Source organism: Carassius gibelio, chromosome A7 (genome assembly GCF_023724105.1).
Source record: "Carassius gibelio isolate Cgi1373 ecotype wild population from Czech Republic chromosome A7, carGib1.2-hapl.c, whole genome shotgun sequence".
Lineage (NCBI taxonomy): Eukaryota > Metazoa > Chordata > Actinopteri > Cypriniformes > Cyprinidae > Carassius > Carassius gibelio.
In genome coordinates this window covers 3,370,356-3,393,978 of record NC_068377.1, presented here as the reverse complement: position 1 = coordinate 3,393,978, position 23,623 = coordinate 3,370,356, and the positions used below count along the sequence as shown (strand labels likewise).

The following is a 23,623-nucleotide window of genomic DNA, read 5'->3' as shown; positions in this document are numbered from 1 at the left end:
ACAGGGTGAGCTCGTCCGGATTCTCACGAGGGCACTGAGCGATCTCGACCTAGAGCGGGAATCCTCCACCGAACCAGTTAAAAGAAAGCTGGAGTTGTGGTTCCTTCACTCAGGCCACCAAGCTGCTGCTCCGAGGAAGCTAGACCCATTCCTTCCCGACATGCACGATGAGGTCACTAAGGCGTGGACTGTGCCGCAATCTACTTGCACTCGTTCTGGCGGGATGGAGATCTTCACTGAAGCCCAGAGGATATACGTGCATTCTGCCTGTCGAGGAATCCATTGCCGTGCACCTCTGCTCCTCCTCTGCCTTCCTGAAAATGGGTGAAAATTGGAGCAAAAGCCTCGTTCCTGATGGGAGGATGCAGATGAGGAGAACACTGAGCGACGAGCCCGTTGCGAAGCGTCTGAGATGTTCTCAAGAAGTACCCATGGTGGTTGCAGGTGATAGAGATTGTCTGTGTTGTGTATGTTGAAAACGCATTAAGGCCTGTGACACCTTAACAAAAATAGCTTTTTTCAGTGGTAACGGTTTTTCAATGAAATGGCTATATGGCTACATGCTTCAATTTCGACGCAGACCACCCCGGTTCAATGGCATGGTCATGTCGACAGTTCCAGCACACAACAAGCCGCTTCTGAGGCAAGAAATTCTCAATCTCCTTGCGAAACGAACTATAGAATTGGTCGCGAGATTTGCATTTGAAGGCAAAGCAAATCAGTTCACGGTGATGCCTTTCGGGCTAGCACTGGTGCCGCATACATTTACAGAATGTGTGGATGTGTCTTTCCACGATTCATTCAACTTTTTTATTGCGAAAATCCTTTTTTAAACATTATTATTATTATTATTAAATCATGCAGAGCGTGACTATATAATATGGGAAATATATAAACACCCTTTTTGCACATTTCCCAAAATACGAAACAAAATGTACTTTTAATTAGATCATCCCTTTCAAACGTTTATAATTTAATGAAGACTATTGCCTTTATTACCATCAAATAATGTTTTATTTTTCATAATGGCCATAATTTTCATAATCGTAAAATGTAAAAATTAGTAACAATAATATTTTTGATACCTCTTTTTTTAAATAATAAATATTTTGCAACTTCATGAGAAATGTGAGACTGCATAGAATTGCTTAATCAACTCAAGAAATCTGATTAATTGCTTTATAATTTTTAGGTTCGCTATTTGTGTGGATGACAGCACTCTTTACTCATTTGCTCGCACAAAAGTCTATTCTCAATTTCTGCATTAAAATGCATGGGGGAAAGCAAACACAGTATTTATATCAGTGCAACAATTATTCATTATGTAATTTTGATTGCATATTATCAATGAAATTTAAACTGAAGCCTATATAAATAAAGGGCAGAATTCAACCAAATTGTTCACCATTCTGTGTTTAGGTATGTTAAATTAAGATTATTCTTATTTTGGATGGGGAAGCTTGTTTCTGTTCGCAAATTATATTTGAAAGTTTTATTTCAAAAGAAATCATGGAAATTCAGTTTTCATGACTGATGTGACCAAATTAATCAAAGTTTGTTTTTACGAGAATATAAATGGCACATTTCTGCTTTTAAACCCACTTAGTGCACTTCCTGCGTAAATGCATCACTGATCATAAGTAACACTAACAAAAGCCTAAAATACTCTTGAGTATATGTCATATCTCTAGCAGTTCAAAGACTATACAGATGGAAACAAAACTCAAACAGTTTTCTTTTAATTGAACAAATTTCCCGTTTCCCAGTTTGTCAGGATGGCAGTTTAAAACAGCACAGCACTGCTGGAGAAGTAAACCAACACTATCATGTCGTTTTTGTAACGTCTTTATCCTATGTGCAAGGCAATACACACTTCTGTAACATTAAAACACAAGTAATTAACATTAAATAACAGTTTGAAATGACATCCACACAACATAAAATAAATATCCTATTCTGTTTTCAAACTAAATGCAGACAGCAGTGAAGATGCAATCGAGAATTCAATAGATCATTTTTTTTTTAAATGTCATATGATGTCTTTATGTGTGAACACAGTATTCAATAACAAAATAATAATAATAATTATGGAAGAATGTTTCTGCCATGGAATTAAAAAAATAAGGGTAATTGCACTTTTTTTATCTCACAATTTTTCTTGTAATATCAAAAAAAGTTTTTTTTTGGACAACAGAAGAAAATATAAATAAATAAAAGGAAATGGAAACCTTTTTTTCACAGTTATTACCTTATTTACATCTTATATTCCTGACTTTTCTTTTTCAAAATTAAAAATTTAAAAAAGGAATTGTGAGATAAATAGTAGCTTTTACTTAAAAAACAAAACAACAACAACAACAACAAAAAAAAAACTATTCCTATGGCAAAAACAAACCTTCATAAATTATAACAATAACTAATAAAATAAATAACATTTGAGTAATTAACTTGACCTAAAGTACATCTGATGAAATAAACAGCAGATTTCTATATGGGGACATATTCTGCCATTTTTATCACTTTCAGTGACATTTTTGCTCCAAACACAATTCAGTCAGAACAAGTTATTAGATTCCCATTAACATGCATCTATAATTTGTTCAATAAGACCAGGAAAGCAAAAAAAAAAAAAAGAGGATTAAAAATAAATAAAGAGATTTTCAACATTCATGCCATATTAAATTATATATCTAATTATCTTTATTTAATTTGTCCACTCTTAGAAAAGTCATATACACGTGTCATGTACATTACACATGAGTTTGAGGTCGGTGTGTTTGTGGCACGTGTGTCACTGCTCTATGTAATGCTCTCTCGCCCGTTCCTCCTCTCCTCGTTTCCTGTCCCGCTCGTGATGAGGGTCTCGCTGTGACCTCTGCTTTCCTCTTTGCCGGTTGTTCCTCTCATTGTGCTCGTATTCCTTCTCTTTGTCGCCCCGGTGGTGATGATGATGATGATGATGATGGTTTGGCTGTGTTTGTCCAGCAAGAGGCTCAGGATACATGGACTCTGACGTCTCTTGTTTGGAAAGCGTCCTCGTGGTGCGACTGTGATGGTGGCGGTGATGATGATGGTGATGATGATGATGGCTGTGGTGTTTGTGACCGCTTCTCCATTCTCTCAGTTGTCGGTCGTTGTTAGCTTTAGCATCTCGCTCCTCAGTGTTGTCGTCTTCCAAACGTCCTTGCGTCTGAGTTTGGTAGTGATGATGATGATGGTAGTCCTCATAAAAGCCCGTCTTGTCGTCCGTTGATCTCTCTGCTGTCTGCTCACTCACTCTTCCCTGTTTTAGCAACATGCACATGGAATAAAGCAGTTATATGGATTGCAAACCCAAACTAAATGTACTTAACTAATGTAGTTAACTAATGTTTACAAATGCAACCTTACTGTAAAGTGTTATCAAAAAGATTATTGTTTTGCAGTGTGTAAAAAAAACACACTAAACACTTCAATGCAGAGCTTTTTTAACACACACACACACACACACACACACTGAGACTTTGAAATCTTTGCAAATCACTTCAAACCACATCAGATCTATATGGAAGCCCATTTTCTGCCACTGAATAAATATAAAAAGGTAACTGACTTTTTTTCTCACAAATTTGAATATTTTTCTCACAATTCTGATTTTTTTCCCTGCAATTCTGGCTTTTTTCTTGGAATTGTGGGATATAAATATGCAATTATTACTTTTTTCTTGGAATTGTGGGATATAAATACGCAATTATGACTTTTTTCTTGGAATTGAGGGATATAAACACACAATTCAGGCTTTTTTCTTGGAATTGTGGGATATAAATACGCAATTATGACTTTTTTCTTGGAATTGTGGGATATAAATACGCAATTATGACTTTTTTCTTGGAATTGTGGGATATAAATACGCAATTATGACTTTTTTCTTGGAATTGTGGGATATAAATACGCAATTATGACTTTTTTCTTGGAATTGTGGGATATAAATACGCAATTATGACTTTTTTCTTGGAATTGTGGGATATAAATACGCAATTATGACTTTTTTCTTGGAATTGTGGGATATAAATACGCAATTATTACTTTTTTCTTGGAATTGTGGGATATAAATACGCAATTATTACTTTTTTTCTTGGAATTGTGGGATATAAATACGCAATTATTACTTTTTTCTTTGAATTGTGGGATATAAATACGCAATTATGACTTTTTTCTTGGAATTGTGGGATATAAATACGCAATTATGACTTTTCTTGGAATTGTGGGATATAAATACGCAATTCTGACTTTTTTCTTGGAATTGTGGGATATAAATACGCAATTCTGACTTTTTTCTTGGAATTGTGGGATATAAATACGCAATTATGACTTTTCTTGGAATTGTGGGATATAAATACGCAATTCTGACTTTTTTTCTTGGAATTGTGGGATATAAATACGCAATTCTGACTTTTTTCTTGGAATTGTGGGATATAAACACGCAATTCTGACTTTTTTCTTGGAATTGTGGGATATAAACACGCAATTCTGACTTTTTTTCTTGGAATTGTGGGATATAAACACGCAATTCTGACTTTTTTTCTTGGAATTGTGGGATATAAATACGCAATTCTGACTTTTTTTCTTGGAATTGTGGGATATAAATACGCAATTATGATTTTTTTCGTGGAATTGTGGGATATAAACATGCAATTATGAATTTTTTCTTGGAATTGTGGGATATAAACGTGCAATTCTGACTTTTTTCTTGGAATTGTGGGATATAAATACACAATTCTGACTTTTTTCTTGGAATTGTGAGAGAGAGAGACTTTAAATTGTGAGTTTATATCTCACAGTTCTGGCTTTATAACTCGCAATCGTGTGTTATAAAGTCAGAACTCCACGATAAACTCAGAATTTAAGAAAAAATTTAATTGTGAGCAATTACCTTTTTTATTCAGTTACAAAAAAATAAATAAAAAAACTAAAGGTCAACACAACACTAAGATTATAAAAAAATAAATAATAATAAAAAAAAAAAGTCAACAAAACACTAAGATTATATATATAAAAAAACAAGTTTCACCCAAACCTGACCTCATTTACTCATCCTCATGCAATTTCAAAACTGTATTTTCTTTCTTCTGTGGAAAAATGAATGTTGATGCTGCTCTTTTACAAAAGCACATAATAAACATGAACTGTCCAGATAAAAAAAACACACACACACACACAAACCTCAAGATTACCATAATAGTAGCCCATATAAACGATTTCCATTTCTCTGGAAAACAGCTTAAGAAAATTCTTCTTTTGTGATTCATAAGTGTTTAGAGTGACATGAGGGTGAGTTAATGATGCCAGTGTTTTCGTTTTGGGTGAGTTATTCCTTCAAGCTAAATCCTAATAAAATTTGGTTTTCTATTCTGATCTTGGTCAAATGAAAGCATGACTGAGCTTCAGTGTCACACACACACACACACACACACACACTCACCGTGACTGAGGCTACTCATCTGTAACAGGAGTGACCTCCTCAGTCTGAGAAGCAGCAGTATTTGTCAACAGAATGATAAGGACATTCACAAAAAAACATGGATATTATAACATGTAGTGTTATAATTTAGTTTAGTAAGTTTAAGTTTCCTGGGAATTTAGAGATCTGACTTATTGGAACCCTTATGAAAAGAGTACTTTTTACTTAAATAATATATTTACTTAAATAATATAATAATAACACAAATCATGCTTGCTGACAATGGAGACAAGAAGCTGTGGTGGTGAATAAACGCAACGCGCAAAGTTTCGCATTAAGCATTTTTCCATATAGAATAAACTGTCTACAGCTTATTAAAAAATAAATAAACTTTATTCATAGGGTAAGTTATTGATGACATAATTTAGAAAATTTGGGCTTTAACAGGATTAAAAAAACGAAATAACCAACATGGGAAAATTACGCCGGTTAGAGGTTCTGAATTTCCGTTTTGATTACTTTTCGATTAATCGTCCAGCCCTACCCTGAATTTGCTGTTTTTCTCTCGACTGAAAACTGATGGTTTCTTTTCGGCCCTCTCTCTCTCTCTTTGTTTGCTGATATAAGTGCAGGTTGGAGTTTCATATGCACCTTTGTTTGCTGGTTAGCCAGTGAGTCCTTGCAGGCGACTGCGGCTGCAGCCATTGTGGTGAGTTTCTCCAGCAGAGGGTTTGTCTGCGGGACGCTGGGAGGATGCGTGGATTTCCAGTAGGCCTCCAGAAAATCAGCCATGTGCTCACAGGCGTCTTCCAGCTGATTCTCATCAAGAATGATGTCGAAAAGCTCCTGGATAGAGAACAAACGAGCGTGTGAGGTGAACTGTTAGAGGGCAAAGAAAGTGTGATAGTGAGGTTCATCTCAAGTAATTATATTGGTGAGTAGGTAACTCACTGAAGAGCACTGGGCAAGTTTTTCTGCTGCCACCATCTGCACACTGAGATGTTTTGCCTGAGACTTTCCTCTAGACTTTATTAACCGCTGCAAAACCTGAAAGAAGGACACAGCAGAAACAACATCCCAGCAACATATCAGTGTTGAAGAAAGACAAGCTAATAGACAATCAGAGGAACCAGTGTGAACAAACTGCTTAATCCTATTGAATATTTTGTGTATATATATATATATATATATATATATATATATATATATTATATATATATATATATATATATATATATATATATATATATATATAAACTTTACTTGCAGATAACATTGTTAATAAAATAAAAAGGCCACTTAAGTGTACTTTAAGAGAGACTTTTTCTTTACTTAAGTACTCTTTTAAAACATGCACTTTGTAATGTCAAATCAAAAGTTTAATATTTAAGTTTTACATTTTAAAGACAAAATAATAATATCAAACTATATATGTGTGTGTGTACTTAAGTCCTTCTTAAGTGGGTCAAAAAAGCACTCAAGTTCATTTAATTGTCATTAACATGGATAAAAGGGGGTATAAAATATAATTGTGATTGGGCATTATAGTATATTATTTTCATAAAAGTTATCCTTTTTAAAAGTATGCTAGTGAACTACTATTCACAAGAAATCTGAAGCCTAAGTAGATTGATTTAGCAAAAGTGCACTTTGTTAAAAGCTTTCATTTAAAGTGCATTTAAATCAGTTTTAATAAAAACATTGTTTTAACTTCTTTAATTGTTTACTAAACATTGTTTTGATGTGTTGACTAACACACTAAAGCACATGTAAAGTACTTGATTATAATTTATATAATATAATGCATTTGCCACTCCATTATTACAAATGTGTAAATACAAACACATTTGATGACATACTGAATTTTCAACTGAAATGACATTAAAGTAAATTTTACTGTACCATAAATGCTTGTCCGCACATTCAGCAGTACTTTAACCATATTTCATAGACAATAGAATAAAATAAATAAATAAAAATAAAATTGTACTCAAGTGTGCTTTTTCGACCCTTTTAAATAGGATTTAAGTATATGACTAAGTATATTATTATATGTGTGTGTACCTGTGGAGAGGTGATCTTGACATAGACAATAATTGGAGCAAGAGATGTTTTTCCCAGTTGAGTCGGGTGGTTTATCGTGTCAGCGTCAAGAACCACCAGCTGCAGCGTGCGAGCCAGTTCAAAGATCCTCTCGATCTCACTCTGAACCTCGGCTATAAACACTCACACACACACACACACACACACGCACACGCACGAACACACACACACACACTCAGAGAGAACCAAACCACTGGAAACAATTAAGCTACGATTACAATTCAGAAAGAATAATTGGGTGTAAATAACGTGAAATGTAATGAATTCAACAAAAAATAAACAATTTAAAAGCCACATAGTTATGGAAGGAAATCATAAGGAATCGGTTCTCTTTTTGATTCCATTTTTAAAAATTCCAATTATAAAACCGAGAGTTCCGGTCCTTGATTCTGATTGGCTGAGCCACGTTCAGAGCTGTGGTAAATTACACTACAAACCCACACCTTTGTTTACTTCTGTGTGTTGCTCGGCAACCACTTTGTTGGAACCACAATTGTTTCTGAGGAACTACATTGTTTGGTGGAAGAATATTGTTTTTATTATTTATTATTTTATAATTTATTATTTTGTGAAACCCTACTACATATATGGAATAAACATTTTATAAAAGTAATAAGCCCCGTGAAGCCGTGGTTTACAGTGAATTTATAACAGCAAGGGGGTTTAAGGCACAGCTGTTATACATTCACTGTAAACCACCACTTCTTGGGGCCTATTACTTTATTTTAATAATTCAATGATTACAATTTCATTATTAATAATTATTGTAGTACATTTGTTGAAACGCTACATTTCAGTAATCATTCCTAACAAAAACAATAAGGTTATCTTAAAGTACAATTCATTGGGACAGCACTTTCTTGTGAATCTTTGTTTCATTGTCAGTAATCTCATTTCAATCAGGCAAATTAAGATTAAATAGCTTTTTCGACTCACAGAACAAGAACCAACCAATTCTGCCGATACTGAGCTGTTATATTGATTGATTGAAACCACTAATTAGAGACAAATTTACAAGTCAACTTTACCAATTTACCAACTCAGTAAAACAAAAAGAGTATTTTGTTGTAGTATTTTGCCTGCATTGAATTTCATAATAAGCATTGATACACAGTATATAAGCAAAAAATAAACTTATTGTACTTATTACTTGAAAAAAATATATATTGTTGGAATGCAGATATTTGTGATATTTATGACATTTATTTATATCAGAATGACCAAAAAATTGTACAGCTTAAACTGTTTAAAATAATTTCCAGATTTGAGAACAAACTAGAACAAATATCTTCTCTTGTGTGAGAGTGTGCACATGTCGTGCTCTGGATACTGTAGAAAGGAGAATTCAACAGTATAAGACTGTATAAGAGAATTAAATTAATGTAAGCAAGAATGCAAAAAAAAAAAAAAAAAAAGGTTGAGTGCAAAAAAAGAACATTTTGTAGATCTCATCATTTGAGATGAGATTTACATCCTTTTTTAGTAATTCACACCAAAGCATCAAACTGGTTCTCTCACCTAAGTTGCAGCGTGTGTTCGAGCGCTCGATGATGGCATGTTTACTGGGGTTGTTGATCACAGAGCGCTTGGCCAGAGAAATATCAGCAGCCACCCTCGTGATCGAGATCCTGAATTATACAAAACAAGGAGCGTTCACAGCGTTAACTGCAAATGCTAATTAAATACAAGTGCTTTAAATCTAACTGCAATGCACCAACATGTGTGTACATGAGTATATTGTATTAAAATGGTTAATGAAAAAATGTATATATATATATAGCATGCATTTTTATTTCTGTTTTTATTATCGATGTTTAAAACAGTTGTGCTGCTTCATTTTTTTTTTTGTGGAGACCATGATACACTACCATTGCACATGTAATGATGCTGAAAAGATGACGGAAACATACATGCAAAAACAACAAACTGAAATGCATTTTAATTTCAAACCACATATAACTTTGTCCAGGACTAAGTTTGTAAAAAAAAAAAAAAAAAAAAAAAAATCTGATTTCATTCAGATTCACCAAAAAGATATATAATTGAAACTGTCATACTGTAAATCCTGCACAGTTGTGTTCGGAAACTGCAGCTAAGGGAAGCTGCAGGCACCAGCATGGCCAACTAAGGCAATGAGATGTGACTATTTAAAGTAACCTCAAACACTCACGTGACACACACACACACAAATATATAAACGATCCCAACAGCGGCTCGAGGAGGAAGAAAACCACTTAAAGACTCACCTCCCCTCAAAACGGTGCTTCAGAAAGTCAAACAGCGCTTTCTGCATCATATCTGTTACCTGTTTACACACAAAAAAAGCATCATGTTAGGTTTTTGTCCCTTTTTTACATTAAACTTGAGTTTTTTTGCTTAACATTCATAGAGTCAACATAAGTCTAAATGCTATACAGTTAAGTGTAAATGTAAAGTAATAAGAATTCATGTGAGACTGGGAAAATGTTTAGTCAGAATATAAGCACTCAAATACTGTGCATGACAGAATCACACAGAATGGAAATATTATATTATTAACATTATTAATCTGTCGTTTACCACATTTATCACATTTACCTACTGTATCTACAAAGATCTGAATGTGTCTACATTTAAATGCATTTCTGCGTGAAAAGTGCATGGACATGTTATTAATTAACTACACTGTACAAAGTGATTTTACAAAGTTGTGAATAAAACAGATTATTGGAGTACATTTTACAATTAGAGTTTTGGTACTTGAAAAGTTACTTTGTTAAATGTACCAGTGATTGCTGCACCATTTTTTTTTTTTGCAGTGATTGGCATGGTGTTCATTTGTAGTGCTCTCTCTTGAACAACTTATGTTTGCAATGTTTTGTCAGTAGTTTAATTGTATCGCAAAGAGCAGCTTGAGTGGCATGAGGGTATAGAGTAGATAATTCCACTTTTGGGGTGAATTAACCCTTTATATCTCCTCTATGAAGTCACAATGGGTTCTGCAGCAGCTGACCTCGTAGCCCTTGAGCGACGGTCCCACCAGCACCACGGGTCTCATAGACGGCACCACGTCATATGGAGGAACATGCTCTGTCTGTACGGCATCACAAAACACACACCATTAACCTCTTCAGTGTGCGCACAGAACACAAACACTGAACACACACTTCACAATCACAGTTAGGAGAGAGAAAAGAGGGGAAACAACAGTAGATCTGGTTAAAAATACTATTATGAAGTGTCAAATTTAATAAGAATGTCCAGTTCTTACATTGCTCCATTGTTAATTATTTCAGAATTGAATTTAAGAAAAAATGACCTCTGCATTTAGTTAGACTGCAGGTTAAGCACAATGTTGAATGCATTTCAAAAGTTAACTAATGTATTAGTTTTGCCTAAACTCAAATTAAGTTTGACACCCAAAAGAAAAAAGAAAAAAAAAGTTTATTATATATTGGGAGGTTTACTAAAATGGTATGTTATTATCAGACTTTTAAAACAAGCAAATTAGAAAATTATTATTTATACTATTTTGTATGCAATTGTACAAACAGTAATCTTATTGGTTAACCATGCACAAACAAACAGGCAAATCTGAAGCTGTGTAACAGAGAAATGTCAGAAGGGAGACCCACACGGTGAAGTGTTTACTAAGAAGTGGCCATCTGATCATTCCTACATTGTTGTACATTTTCTAGTCCCATAATTGCAAGGATTTGTTTTTTTTATGTTTTGGAAAAAGTATCTTCCACTCCCCAAGGCTGCATATTATAAACAATGATATTGTGAATTATTACAATAAAAAATGCTCTTATTTACAGCATCGTTACTCCAGTGTCACATGATCCTTCAGAAATCATCCTAATATACTGATTTACTGCTTAATTATTATTGGTGCTTAATCATTAATAATGTTTCTTATTGTTATCAATGCTAAAACTAGTTTTTGCTGCTTAATATTTATGATTATTTTTTAGATTAATAGAAAGTTCAAAAGAATGTGTAATGTTTTTGTTATGTTATAAATGTCTTTACATTCGCTTTTAATCAATTTAATGCATCCTTGCTGAATAAAACCATTTGGTCACACTTTATTTTAGGGTCCAATTCTCACTATTAACTAACCATTAACTATGACTTTTGCCTCAATTAACTCCTAATTTGATGATTATTATTAGTTTATAAAGTAGTTGTTAAGGTTAGGGTATTGGGTAGGATTATGGATGTCATATGTACTTTATAAGCACTAATAAAGAGCCAATATGTTAATAATAGACATGCTAATAAGCAACTACTTATTAGTGTGAATTGGACCCTATACTAAAGTGTTACCAACCATTTTTATCACAGTTTCCACAAAGAATATTGAGCAGCACAACTGTTTTCAACATTGATAATAATCAGAAATGTTACTCAAGCAGCAAATCAATATATTATTCTGATTTCTGAAGATCATGTGACACTGAAGACTGGAGGAATGATGCTGAAAATACAGCTGCACATCACAGGAATAAATGACATTTGAACAAATATTCACATAGAAAACAGATATTTGAAACTACAATAGTATTTCACAATATTAGTGTTTTTACAGTCTTTGGTCAAATAAATGCAGCTTTCGTGAGCATAAGTGACTCTTTTCAATAAAACTTTTCTAGTATATATATATTAAAAATGATCTTATCAGATTGAAACCATCATGTAAATTTCTCACTGAGGAGTTTCAGTCCTCATAGACACCCTGTTCATTTTCTTGCCATCGTCTAAATAACAATGTTATAATTAATAAACTGTAAGTACTGCATGACAGGAATGAGCCGCTGCAGGCCTCAGCATCCACTGAACACACGGCTCTCTGAGAGGCCTGACTTACCGACTTGTGCCTCTGCTTAGCTAAAGGAAAGGAGGAAGGGGAACAGACAAAAAGAAAAGACCATGGGAGTGTGAAGGATTGGGATACAGAGGAACAGAGACAAGAAAAAGTGAGTGGAATAAGCTGACATGGATGTTTGGACGGTGACAAGCGAAACAGGCTCTGCGTGATGCTGCTGTGACGGGACAGATTCAGAGCGAGGGAGCGTCCATCGGCATGCTTTACCTTCTTAAAGAAAGGCATTCGTTTCTCACGGGCTAAAGGGGGTATTACTGTGTTTGGGCTGGCTTTGGGTGAACGCTGATGGGGAGGAGGGTCACTCTCCTCTGGATCTAACCCTGCAGCGTCTATGTCCACAGCTACACACACATATATACACACGCACACACGTACATATGATCCTCAGCAAAACACACGGGGAATTCATACACAATGTGAAGATAGACAATACACATCAATCATTTATCAGACAATAAATTACAGTTATGCACTGAAGCACACAGCATTAGAGTAAAAACATGGTATTTTAAAAAAAGATAGCATACTTAAAATAGTACTTAAGTGCTAATACTTAAACATGAACTGAATGTAATGTTTTTGGACACTTAATTGCATGTTAATTGCAATTAAATTAAATTGCGTAACAGTTTAAATGAATATTCGATTCAGCTAGATTAATTTTAGAGCTTTTTTGACTCACTTAAGTAAGGCTTAACTGTGCATCTTTTTCATAATTTCTTTGATTGCCTATTAAAAATGATTAAAGTACTGCTGAATGTACTGACAAGCGATTAAAATATACATTTTTATTTGTCTTTTCTGTTGAAACTTGTATGTCATGTATTTAAATATATTTGCTGTACAATATATATTGACTTTAAATGTAATGTTGAATAACACACTACAGTTAATAATATCATAAAGTCCTTTTAGTGTGCTTTAGTCAGTCAACACATCAAAATATGAATACTTCTTTAAACTATGACAAAGGATTTTAATGTAAAACTTTTAATTTGACATTATTGCAAAGTGCACTTTTTGAAACTGTACTGTTAAGTGTGTTAAGAAACGTAGTCATGAAAGTATCTCTCTTTAAATATAAAATTCCCAAAGTGAATCCTGTTAATACAATATAATGTGATATATATGACTAAGTCATATTTCACAATAAAAGTTGTTTGATGTGCAGAATAATGTAAATAAATATATATAATTGAGTTTTAAAATGACATCCAATGACGCTAACGTACCTGAAGATGGAGGGGTTGATTTACGTGAGTTTGAAACCACGTCTGCTAAGCTAGATAAAGAGTTTGCTCCCAATTTACTGTGAAAAAAAGAACAACATATAATTCTTAACAAAAAGGAATGGTGTAAAGGTTGTAGTTGACTTATTTTATGTATTTAAATGTGCTTTAATTAAACGATTACAAAGTGTGTGTGATTTTTCCAGCAAGCCATAGCACTGTAAGCCTGAGTACACTGTAGAAACCACTGGCAATCATCTCTACAATCTACTTAGGCTTCCGATTCCTTGTGAAAACAGTACAGTAGCATACTTTTAAAGAATACGTATTATGGAAATAATATACTATAAGAATATACATCAGTGTGAACTGAATGTAATGTTTTCAGACACTTAATGAACTTAATTGACCAACTTATGTGGGACTTAAGTACATCTTTATGTAATTGTATTGTTATTTTTGACATTTATGGATATTTATGGAAATTTAGGATTTGATGTTATTTGATGTGCACTTTTTAAAAGAGTACTTAAGTGTGTTAAGATATAGTCATGAAACTGTCACTTAAGTGGTCTTTTATTTCATTAATATTATATTATCTGCAAGTAAAGTTTTTTTAAATACACTTTTAAGATGCACATTCAATACAGTTAAGTGCACTTCTTTTCACAAGGGATGCTTTTGTGAAATGCAGACTAATTGGGTCATATTAAAGCCAATTTGTTTAGTGAAGAACCTTGTTGTGCATTTGTGGATACCTTGAGTAAAACTTTCCTTGTTTTGCACGTTGGTCCTGGTGGATGCGAATGCTTTCAAGCTTCACTGGACTTGGGATGAAGCCGATTTCACACCCCTCTTTCACCAAGCGACCAATCCACCAGTCATTATTAAATTTCTGTCATTAAACAGACAAAAGTCACCCACGGTGTATTTTTATTATTATTATTATTATTTCATCATTGGAATACCTTACAAAGTAAAAATAACCTTACAAACTAAATATTCAAAAATCATAAATATATAGTAAAATAAAAAAATATCTTAGCATTTTCAAGTGAAAAACTTATCTTGGGTGTTTTAAATTTGCAGATATACTTGTTATACATGTGTGCAAGACTGATGCAGGCTGTATTTTGAGTATTGTGTTTTGTGTTTATTGTGATATGGACATACAGTGTTCCTTTAGTTTATGTCTTTAAATAAACTCCAGCTGATTTTAACTGTGTATATATATATATATATATATATATATATATATATATATATATATATATAAAATGTATTCTTTACATATGGATACATGTTTAAATACACACTTCTTTAACATGAAGGAAATCTTTAGACTCAAATGAGATTCCCATTCCAGGCACAGGGATGTCATCTTCAGGAGAAGCACTGTAGCCAACATTAGTACGTACTGCAAACGCCACTGGTTTAGACTGTGTAGAAGAATAAAGAGTGATTACAGTATTAAATATTAATGGATAGTAGAACAAAAAGATTTCAACAACAAGCCTGTGGAACACAAATGAAGATATTTTGAAAAATGCACCAAAGTCCACAGTAGGGTGCAACAGATATGCATACAGATTTGGATCGACATGAGGATAATTAAATTATTATGACAGAATTGTAAAATTCAATATTTTCCCCAGACAAAACTATTGAAAGAATTACAAGCTGTAACTTTTATGTTGCTTTTTTGTGTCATTTAAGGCAAGACACTACAGACACAATAATGTTTTGTCATGCCTAGTGACAGATTAGTTAAAGAAAACATCCAAAATACACTTTTAAGTATTACATTTGATCTATTTGTGTCCGTAGATTTTAATTACTATACATATTTTTCTATTGCACTTCAGAAGCACTTACTGTACATACACCAGACAGTTTCATTTCTATTAATATTCTGAGGATTTTTACTGAGGGTTTTGTTCATATATCATTTGCCTGATTTTATACAACATTTTATTCCTAAAAACATGGTGTTTTTTCTTGGGGTTGACATTATTTTCTGATTTATGGAGTGACAAAAAAAAATGTTATATTTATTATAGGAGCTTTAAATAATATATATTTTTATTTTATATTGTAGTACAATTTCATACCCTTATTTTGCTTTCACAGCCACTGTTTGTCTCTTACGTAACACTACTACCATTGCCCATGCAGTATTGATCAGACATAGTGATTGTAACCTTTTATGTAAATGCCTGTTCAGTCTAATCAGCATCTACAGTTTCGTTCACATTCACCAAAAATACACGCACGCACATCTGTCAGCTTGTTTGTTTTATTTAATAATGTTTAAGCTGAATCTTTGACTAACACACATCAGATTTTTTTGGTTGAGTGAAATTATGTAATTCCTACACTCTTAGGAAAGAAAAACTGAATAATGAAAGAAAATGTGAAAGAAAATAGGGACTCCTGCTTCTCTTTATTCCTTTGAGGCACTTTGAAGAGTGGTTTAAAGTGTACTGCAAAAAATGGTAAGCTAAATATGGTAAATTAACTCATTGCACTTCAAAAATATGTTTTAATGCCACAGAACCAACCTTTGTACATTACTTTATACCAATTAAACTAGATTTTATATTTTAAATCAAGTAGAATAACTATTTAAGTTAACAATCACAGATTAACAGCTTTTATATGTGTGTGTGAGAGAATTGATATTTCTGGAAACATGGTCGGTGAATAATATTTGACTTCTCTCTGCTCACTGCAGACCATCTGGCTTTGTTATCAATATTTATGTGTGCATTCAGTAAATAAATTATAAAATCTGACTGATGTCAAACACCTAGATGTGAAGGAGAGTGTGACAAAAACAAGACTGAATAAAACAATAAAAATAGATGGGATACATCACCTCCAAACAGCATTGATTTGCCTCAAAGAAAGTGTCTAAAAAAGCATCCAGCTATAAATTAAGCCTTAAAATAAGATTACATTCAATATCTAGACAAACCCTTAAATCCTAAGTTTTAATAATTTAGTGCATGATTTATAAAAGAAAAAATAACAGTTATTAAGTTTCTAAAGTAAGATTTTATAGTAATATCGGCCGATATATCGGCCTTGGTGATATACAGTATCGGTTTGCCACTACTGCATATAAAGAGATGTACTGTACATGAGTAGTATGGTAGTATGCTATTTTGAAAAGACCCACACTATTAGACAGAAAAACAGACATTTGAACAAACCCTTCTCAAACTGGCAATTATTCAGTTAAAGGGAGTAAAACATGCAGCAAAACCTTGGCCTTTTCGAGCTGAGCCTGTGCTTGTCTCTCAGCTTCTCTGCGTAAGGCCTCTTTATCTTCCTCCAGAGACACATCCGAGTCAGACGGCCGACTAGTGTATGAGTTCGCTGAACCCTGTGGAAAAATCAGGGAGATTTTTTTTACTCTTTCTTATGTCTGTGTGTGCATTCCTTTCATGGATTATGACACGTTTACTACTTGATTGTCTACCGTGACATTTATTCATTTGCTCAAGATAAATATCCAGCTACTCTGCTTAAATCTGGTGTGCATCATTTGTGCACAACAAAATAGTTTCTCCTGTTTCAATGAGCAGAGACAGAGTAAGCCATTTACAGCTTGATTTTAAAAAAATGGTTTACACTTTATGGACCTGTTCTCACTATTAACTAGATGCTTATTAGCATGCATGCCACAGCATATTGGTTGTTTATTAATACTTATGAAGCACATATTAATGCATTATTCTGCATGACCTTATTTTAGATCCCTTATCTCTACCCCATACTTACATTTAACAACTACCTTAATAACTATTAATAGACAGCAAATTAGGAGGCTTTTCATTTATTGAGTTCTAGTTATTAGTTAGTTAATAGTGAGCAATTGGTCCCCAAACTAAAACATTTCTCAAAATATCTTCTTTTAAGCTATTTAAAGAAGAAAGAAAGTTATAAGACTTGGAGAGACATGATGATGGTGGGGAAATGATGATAGTTTTCATTTTTAGGTGAACTGGCCTTTTAAATGAACTTGGGACTACATTTCAGAAAACTAGTGTGTTTCTCAGCAAATGTTAAATATTTCTTATCAATCTCTCGACATTGTTTCCTCTTCTGGAAATCACAGAAACACTATTTTGGGTTTTCCTTGTGCTATTGGAGCGAATGGGAGCTGTCCCTACAGACCATCATATCGTTTCTACACTGGGGACTCAGTTATACCACAGTGTACAGAATGCTCCCTACTTAGCAACGGCCCTAAGACACAGCTAATAATAAAGTGTTTTGAAATTGAAATGGATAATAGTAAAACAGAAAAGTATGGATTGTCCAAAATAAATCACCTTACGGCACACACACATACAAGACATTCAATTTAAATAGATTGATAAAAATTAAAAAATAATAATACAATTATTTGTTGTAATTATTTTATTTGCTGTAACCATATTTTTGCATATATAAAAAAGTACTCTTTAACATACTTCTAAAAAGGGTACTTATATATATACTTGCGTGCAAACTGAATGTAATGTTTTCGGGACACTTGATTTTCTAGTGAAATGTGTGTGTCATATTATATGTATAATATATGTCATATTTAAATATATTTGTGATTTGCAATGATGAAGTTTCAATTTAGTACATTTAAAATATATTCACTTTAAATATAATATTGAATAACACACTACAGTTCAAATCATAATCAAGCCCTTTACTTGTACTTTAGTCAGTCAGCATTACATCCAAATAAGTGCACTTCTATAAAGCATGACAAAATGATTAAAACATAATGATTTAAAATGCACTCTAAAGCAAAACTTTTAATTTGAAATTATTGCCACTTTTTAAAATTGCACTTAAGTGTGAAACAGTCTCACTTTTAAAGTGGCCTTTTATTTCAATATTTTGTACATTTAAAAAAAATATACTTTTAAGATTTGAAGTACACTACAAGTGCACAATCAATAGAATTAAGCGCACTGCTTTTTAGCAATAACACATAAATACAATCAAATGTGTGCATCTTTGTGTGTAATTTCCTGCACATGGAATGTTGTAAAGAGAATGAAGAAAATATTTAGAAATGAAACCTTAACATACTTGATAGACACTATGTTTACATGAAATCACGGTCACCTAATGTCAAGCAAGGTCACAAGTGAAATGTGGGTTTAATATCCATCATTCAAGAATATCTAAGTATTAAATCACAAGTAAAATACTCAGCAACATACTAGCATATCCTTTTGCTCTCAATTTCCACACGTAAATAGTGTATATTAAGATGTATGGTTTCTTACAGCGATGTTGTTCTTGACTTGGTTCCCTGTTGCTCGTTTCAGCAGTCGTATCCAGGAGGCCTTCATCAGCCAATCCAGTTAGAGCATCTGCTCTCCTCACCATACCAACCACAAACTTCAGTAAACTAACAACAACTACAATATACACCACCCACCATCCACCAAATGATATGCAAACATTATAGCTAAAACCTGAGAGCTGAAGGTATCAAAAATTAAAACACAGTTTTTCCTGTAGCTGTCACTAAAACTGCAATATGTAAAGTGCTACCTAATATCTCGGCTGTTGCCCGGGCTAATGTTATCAGTGCTGTTGCTGTGTGAAGGTTGAGTTCTCCTGTGTTGTTGATGATGGCACGTAATTCCATGTGCTTGCTCTCCATCCCTGTGCATAGTGGATGATGAGAGTTGCAGTGGCCTGTGTAGATAGTGGCGGTTTTCTTCTAGAATAATGAATGAGACTCAGTCCATCCCGCCGCAGCAACACCAGTAAACCAGGATGCCATGCTCCTCTATGAAGAGCCCTTCCCCGCTCCCTAGAGCCCGGCGCACCGATGCGAAAGATGCTGGCTCCTCTGCTGCAGTGATCTGCCCCTCTAAAGGCTGGTTTTTCTTTTACACGTTGTCCTTGCCGTCTTCGGTGTAATCGTAGTGTTCCTCAGGCATCCAGGCTTGTGTACGCTCTACAGTCTTCTTGTCTCTCTTCAGTATGTCCTCTGTTTTGCATTCACTTCACCTGCCCTCCCCTCCCATCCTCCTCGCTCTCTGCCTCTGCGTTGCTCTTCACAGTCGCTCCATCTGTGTGTCGACTCCTGTGATTAATCCCGCTGCACGTTTACTTGTGTGTGTGTGTGTGTGTGTGTGTGCGTATCTGTTCCTGCAAGATGTGCACGTGCCCTTGTGAAAAATAAGTGTGCTTATCCTTGAAATTATATATATATATATATATATATATATATATATATATATATATATATTTTTTTTTTTTTTTTAAAAAGCTGAATTTGTAAATAGTAGTATTGAAGTAATAAAATAAAAAATATCTCAAGAAAGCAATAAGGTAGGAGAAAAATAATTTTTGGTGTGAGCTGTGTGTGTATTAAATTTTGTGTTGATATCATGAGGTAATCAAGAGGTACAGCATTCTTTTTCACAAGGGTTGATTGTCTGCCCAGGATCCTTTAAACACTTGTGAAGTGTAAACAACAATCAAATTCTCTCTCTCTCTTTCTCTCTCTCTCTCACTTTCAAAGTAAAAGGTCTAGTCAGTTGCACTAAAAACATGTTTAAAAAAGATTAATCAGAAATGTAATTATCTGGTAAATGGTGCTAAAAGATTGAAGCCGTATCATGTTTGAAAATAATGCAGCACCTTCACTAAACCCAGCTGAACATTACCAATACTGATAACAAAAGCTAATGTGAGATAAAAATGCATTTTCAGGAGTGAACCGTGCCATTTCTGCTTGCATCTTTAAGTCTTTGAGCTCTTTTATGTGACTTGTGTTTCACATAACTTGCAACGGAGCGTTTCGCATCTCAAGCAAGTTTACTGTATTTGAAAAGGCAAAAATATGTCCATGGATATGTGATGCAAAGCTCAAAATGTGTTCGTTTACAAATTATACACTGTGGCAAAATGCATTTCGAGGTTATAATATAATATTGAGCAAGGAACCATGCAAAAATAAGTATTTTAATGGGTAGCCTGCCCATGAAAACTGCCGTTTTAAAGCCACAAGTGTTCATTTGAGCTTGAAACTGCAATGAACTGTAGGTACTTTTTTGGAGTTTGCACAATGTATGCAGAGGCATAATATTCAAGTGATCCAATGTTGGTATTATTTATCTCTTTCTAAGACACACACACACACACACACACACACACACACACACACACACACACACACATAATCATATAGAGTCAACATGTCACAGCTGTGCTCCTCAGGCTATTAAGCACAGATTTTCTTTCTGAGAGGTCAAAGAGAACATGAAAACACAGTCGCACGAACACACAAATTCACTCTGATGCATTCGATCATGGCCCACCCTGACACACATCAGTATGGATAATTACACATATTGACTAAATCACACAGATTTAAATGCACACACACACACACACACACACACAAACACACACACACACATGGTAATGGTTTATGTACACAAACTGTATATTCTATGGCCCTTCACCAACCCTACACCTAACCCTAACCCTCACAGGAAACTTTGTGCATTTTTACTTTCTCAAAAAAACTCATTCTGTATGATTTATAAGCGTTTTGAAAAATGGGGACATGGGTTATGTCCTCATAAGTCACCCTCTCCTTGTAATACCTGTGTCATACCCATGTCATTATACAGAGTGGTGTCCTGATATGTCACAAAAACAAGAGCACACACACACACACACACACACACACACACACACACTGGAACGATGTCTCTATGTACCCTCACTCTTTTAGGCATTTATTTATGTGATTTGCTTGTTGAAAGGATGTAATTAGCAGTGTAAGTTATCTGTCTATCTCTCTTTCTCATATATTGTTTGTTTCATTTTCATTTGTTGTGTAGAGAATTATTTGAGCTGGAGGAGACTATCTCTGGAAAAATATTTACCCAGAATCTTCTGGGTCCATCCATCTAGAAAAACAAATTATATATATATATAGCCTCATGATGAACCCAAAAGGAAACACGTATGATATGTTTCATATGAAACTACTCTTAACAAAGAAAGAGAAAGTACAAAAGTGATCCAGACATTACAGAAACCTTCCATTAATTATGCCTTGAGGTTTATGATGCCAAAAACTTGCAGACAGCTGATTACAAACCTGAAGTTCAGTAAGTCTAAAAGCACAAAGTTAAGACAAGCACTGACACTTTTAAAGTCTCTGAAACACTCACACATCAATGCAAAACTGTGGCAGAAACATTTTCAAGAAGCTTTCAGGAAATGTGTTTTTTCCCACCCACAAAATCCTAGCCTAGAAACTTCCAGTAAGGAGCCAAGCATTGTTGAAAATAGCAGAAAACGGATGTCGAACATCACAAACCAATGACAAAAAAAGTACGATATTTGGGACTCACCAAATCTGACTCCTCGCTGGTTGAGAGGTACATGTCTATGAACATCTGTGAGTGTGTGTGTGTGTGTGTGTGTGAGAGAGAAAGAGAGAGAGCTCTACTCCACCCAGCTGCTCTACAAACAGTCCCAGTGAGAGAAGGGGGAGCGGGAAGAGCGGTTTCCTCTCGCTCCTGTGGGCTGAGTCTGAAGGGGCTCAAATATGTGCTTGTAAAATGAATGGTGTGTCCGTCTACGACGTTCTCTCTCCTCCCAAAACTACGTCAAAGTTACTCTGCTATACCCAGAAATCTCTCTCTCTTTCCCACGCTAAGAAAAAAAACATGACAGTCCGTCCCACAAACAACCTGTGCTCTCAGACATGCACATTACCACGTGCCGTCACACAGGCCTACACACCAAACAAAAATCACTAGAAGTTTAGTGACAGCCGTATAATTCATTAATGTTTAGTTCACATGACTGAGATGTCCGACGTACTGAGAATCCAGCCTCTTTTTGGATATAACATAAGACAGATGTGAGCAGAAAGAAGTCTCCTCGCAATCAAGTGCGAAACGCTACACGTTTGTCTTCTTGCTTTCCTTCCCTTTTTTAAAAAAAGTCACCAAATATGGAAACGCAAGACTTTTGCACAGTAGTCTAGACATAGAGATAAATAGATAGAAAGGTTTAGCTGTTAGATGATATTTAGTTTAGTACTATCTTGATGTTGTTGTAATAATAGTCTGTCATTTTGATATGGCGTAATTTCGAACAAAATCAGACCGAAACGAAGTTTGTTTTGAGTTTGTTTCAGCAGTTCGAAACAGCTGACCAAAGCAAACTTTCAGGGGGAGTTTGTTTTGGCTTCTAAACACCTTTGAGCTTCCATTGGTCCATACTGATTACGTAATAGTGTGTTCTGAAACTCAACCTTCTTTGACGTGCAATTTTTTAAAATTAATAAACCATAATAAAATAAAGTAACTAACTGACTCCAAAAAATGTTTTCCACATCATGCTACAGTTTTCAGACTGTGAGACATTCACACTTCCCATAAAGGACTGATTATGGTTCTTTTGTGTTGCAGACATGATATTCGGAAACTACTGCTAATCATTATTCTTTTGTCTATAATATACTGATCATTGGTGCCCATCTCACACTGCCCACACTTCATCATTTCATCAGTGTTGTGTTTAAGGGATATGTTCGAAAACAGTATACCATCGCTCAGCCTTTTCAAACTTCTTTTTGCCCCCAAATGAAGAACGAAAATGAACTTAGTTTAAAGTATACTGGGGCCTTAAGGATACTATTTCAATACTTCTCAGGCCCACTTTTAGGGGCAGTTTCTCGGATAGTCCTAGACTAAAATGGCCCTCTAAACCAGATTAACAGAATTCAGAAGTCATGGTTTTAAATAGTCTTTGTCAGGGTTAGGCAAGGGAGGAACTCAAGTGCAGACAGGGAATCACAAAACAAGGGGTTTATTTACAAAAAGGGGAAAAACAAAAACCCACGAGGGGGAAAACAGGACTAGGGCAGATACAACAATAACTAAACAGGACTGATTAATCAAGATAAACAAAGACTCAAAA

At 34.4% G+C, this 23,623-nt stretch overlaps 1 protein-coding gene across 6 annotated transcripts; it reads right to left on the bottom strand.

The window, feature by feature from the left end:
• Nucleotides 1–1,829: 1,829 nt before the first annotated feature.
• LOC128016436 (voltage-dependent L-type calcium channel subunit beta-2-like) lies at nucleotides 1,830–22,198 on the bottom strand. Of its 6 annotated transcripts, none has more exons than XM_052600933.1 (13): nucleotides 22,045–22,198; nucleotides 16,911–17,030; nucleotides 14,959–15,081; nucleotides 14,401–14,537; nucleotides 13,646–13,722; nucleotides 12,396–12,754; nucleotides 10,536–10,616; nucleotides 9,790–9,848; nucleotides 9,062–9,171; nucleotides 7,505–7,656; nucleotides 6,392–6,487; nucleotides 6,092–6,286; nucleotides 1,830–3,283 (listed from the first exon to the last, which is right to left on the bottom strand). In XM_052600933.1, the coding sequence occupies exons 1-13, from the start codon at nucleotides 22,087–22,089 to the stop codon at nucleotides 2,792–2,794; spliced, it is 2,046 nt and encodes a 681-aa protein (XP_052456893.1). In that variant the 5' UTR covers nucleotides 22,090–22,198; the 3' UTR covers nucleotides 1,830–2,791. The 6 variants fall into 6 exon arrangements, with proteins under 6 accessions (XP_052456893.1, XP_052456895.1, XP_052456897.1 ...); XM_052600935.1 differs by having other exon boundaries at nucleotides 12,621–12,754; nucleotides 22,045–22,191; XM_052600937.1 differs by having other exon boundaries at nucleotides 12,396–12,415; nucleotides 22,045–22,190.
• Between the last annotated feature and the right edge of the window lie 1,425 nt (nucleotides 22,199–23,623).

Coding starts and splice junctions, on each gene's coding strand:
- LOC128016436 (XM_052600932.1), bottom strand. CDS start 19,008: ATGAAGGCCTCCTGGATACGACTGCTGAAACGAGCAACAGGGAACCAA. Junction 17,031..18,942: donor AAGTCAAGAACAACATCGCT/GTAAGAAACCAT, acceptor ATTTTTCCACAG/GGTTCAGCGAACTCATACAC. Junction 13,723..14,400: donor CAAGGAAAGTTTTACTCAAG/GTATCCACAAAT, acceptor TTTTTTTCACAG/TAAATTGGGAGCAAACTCTT.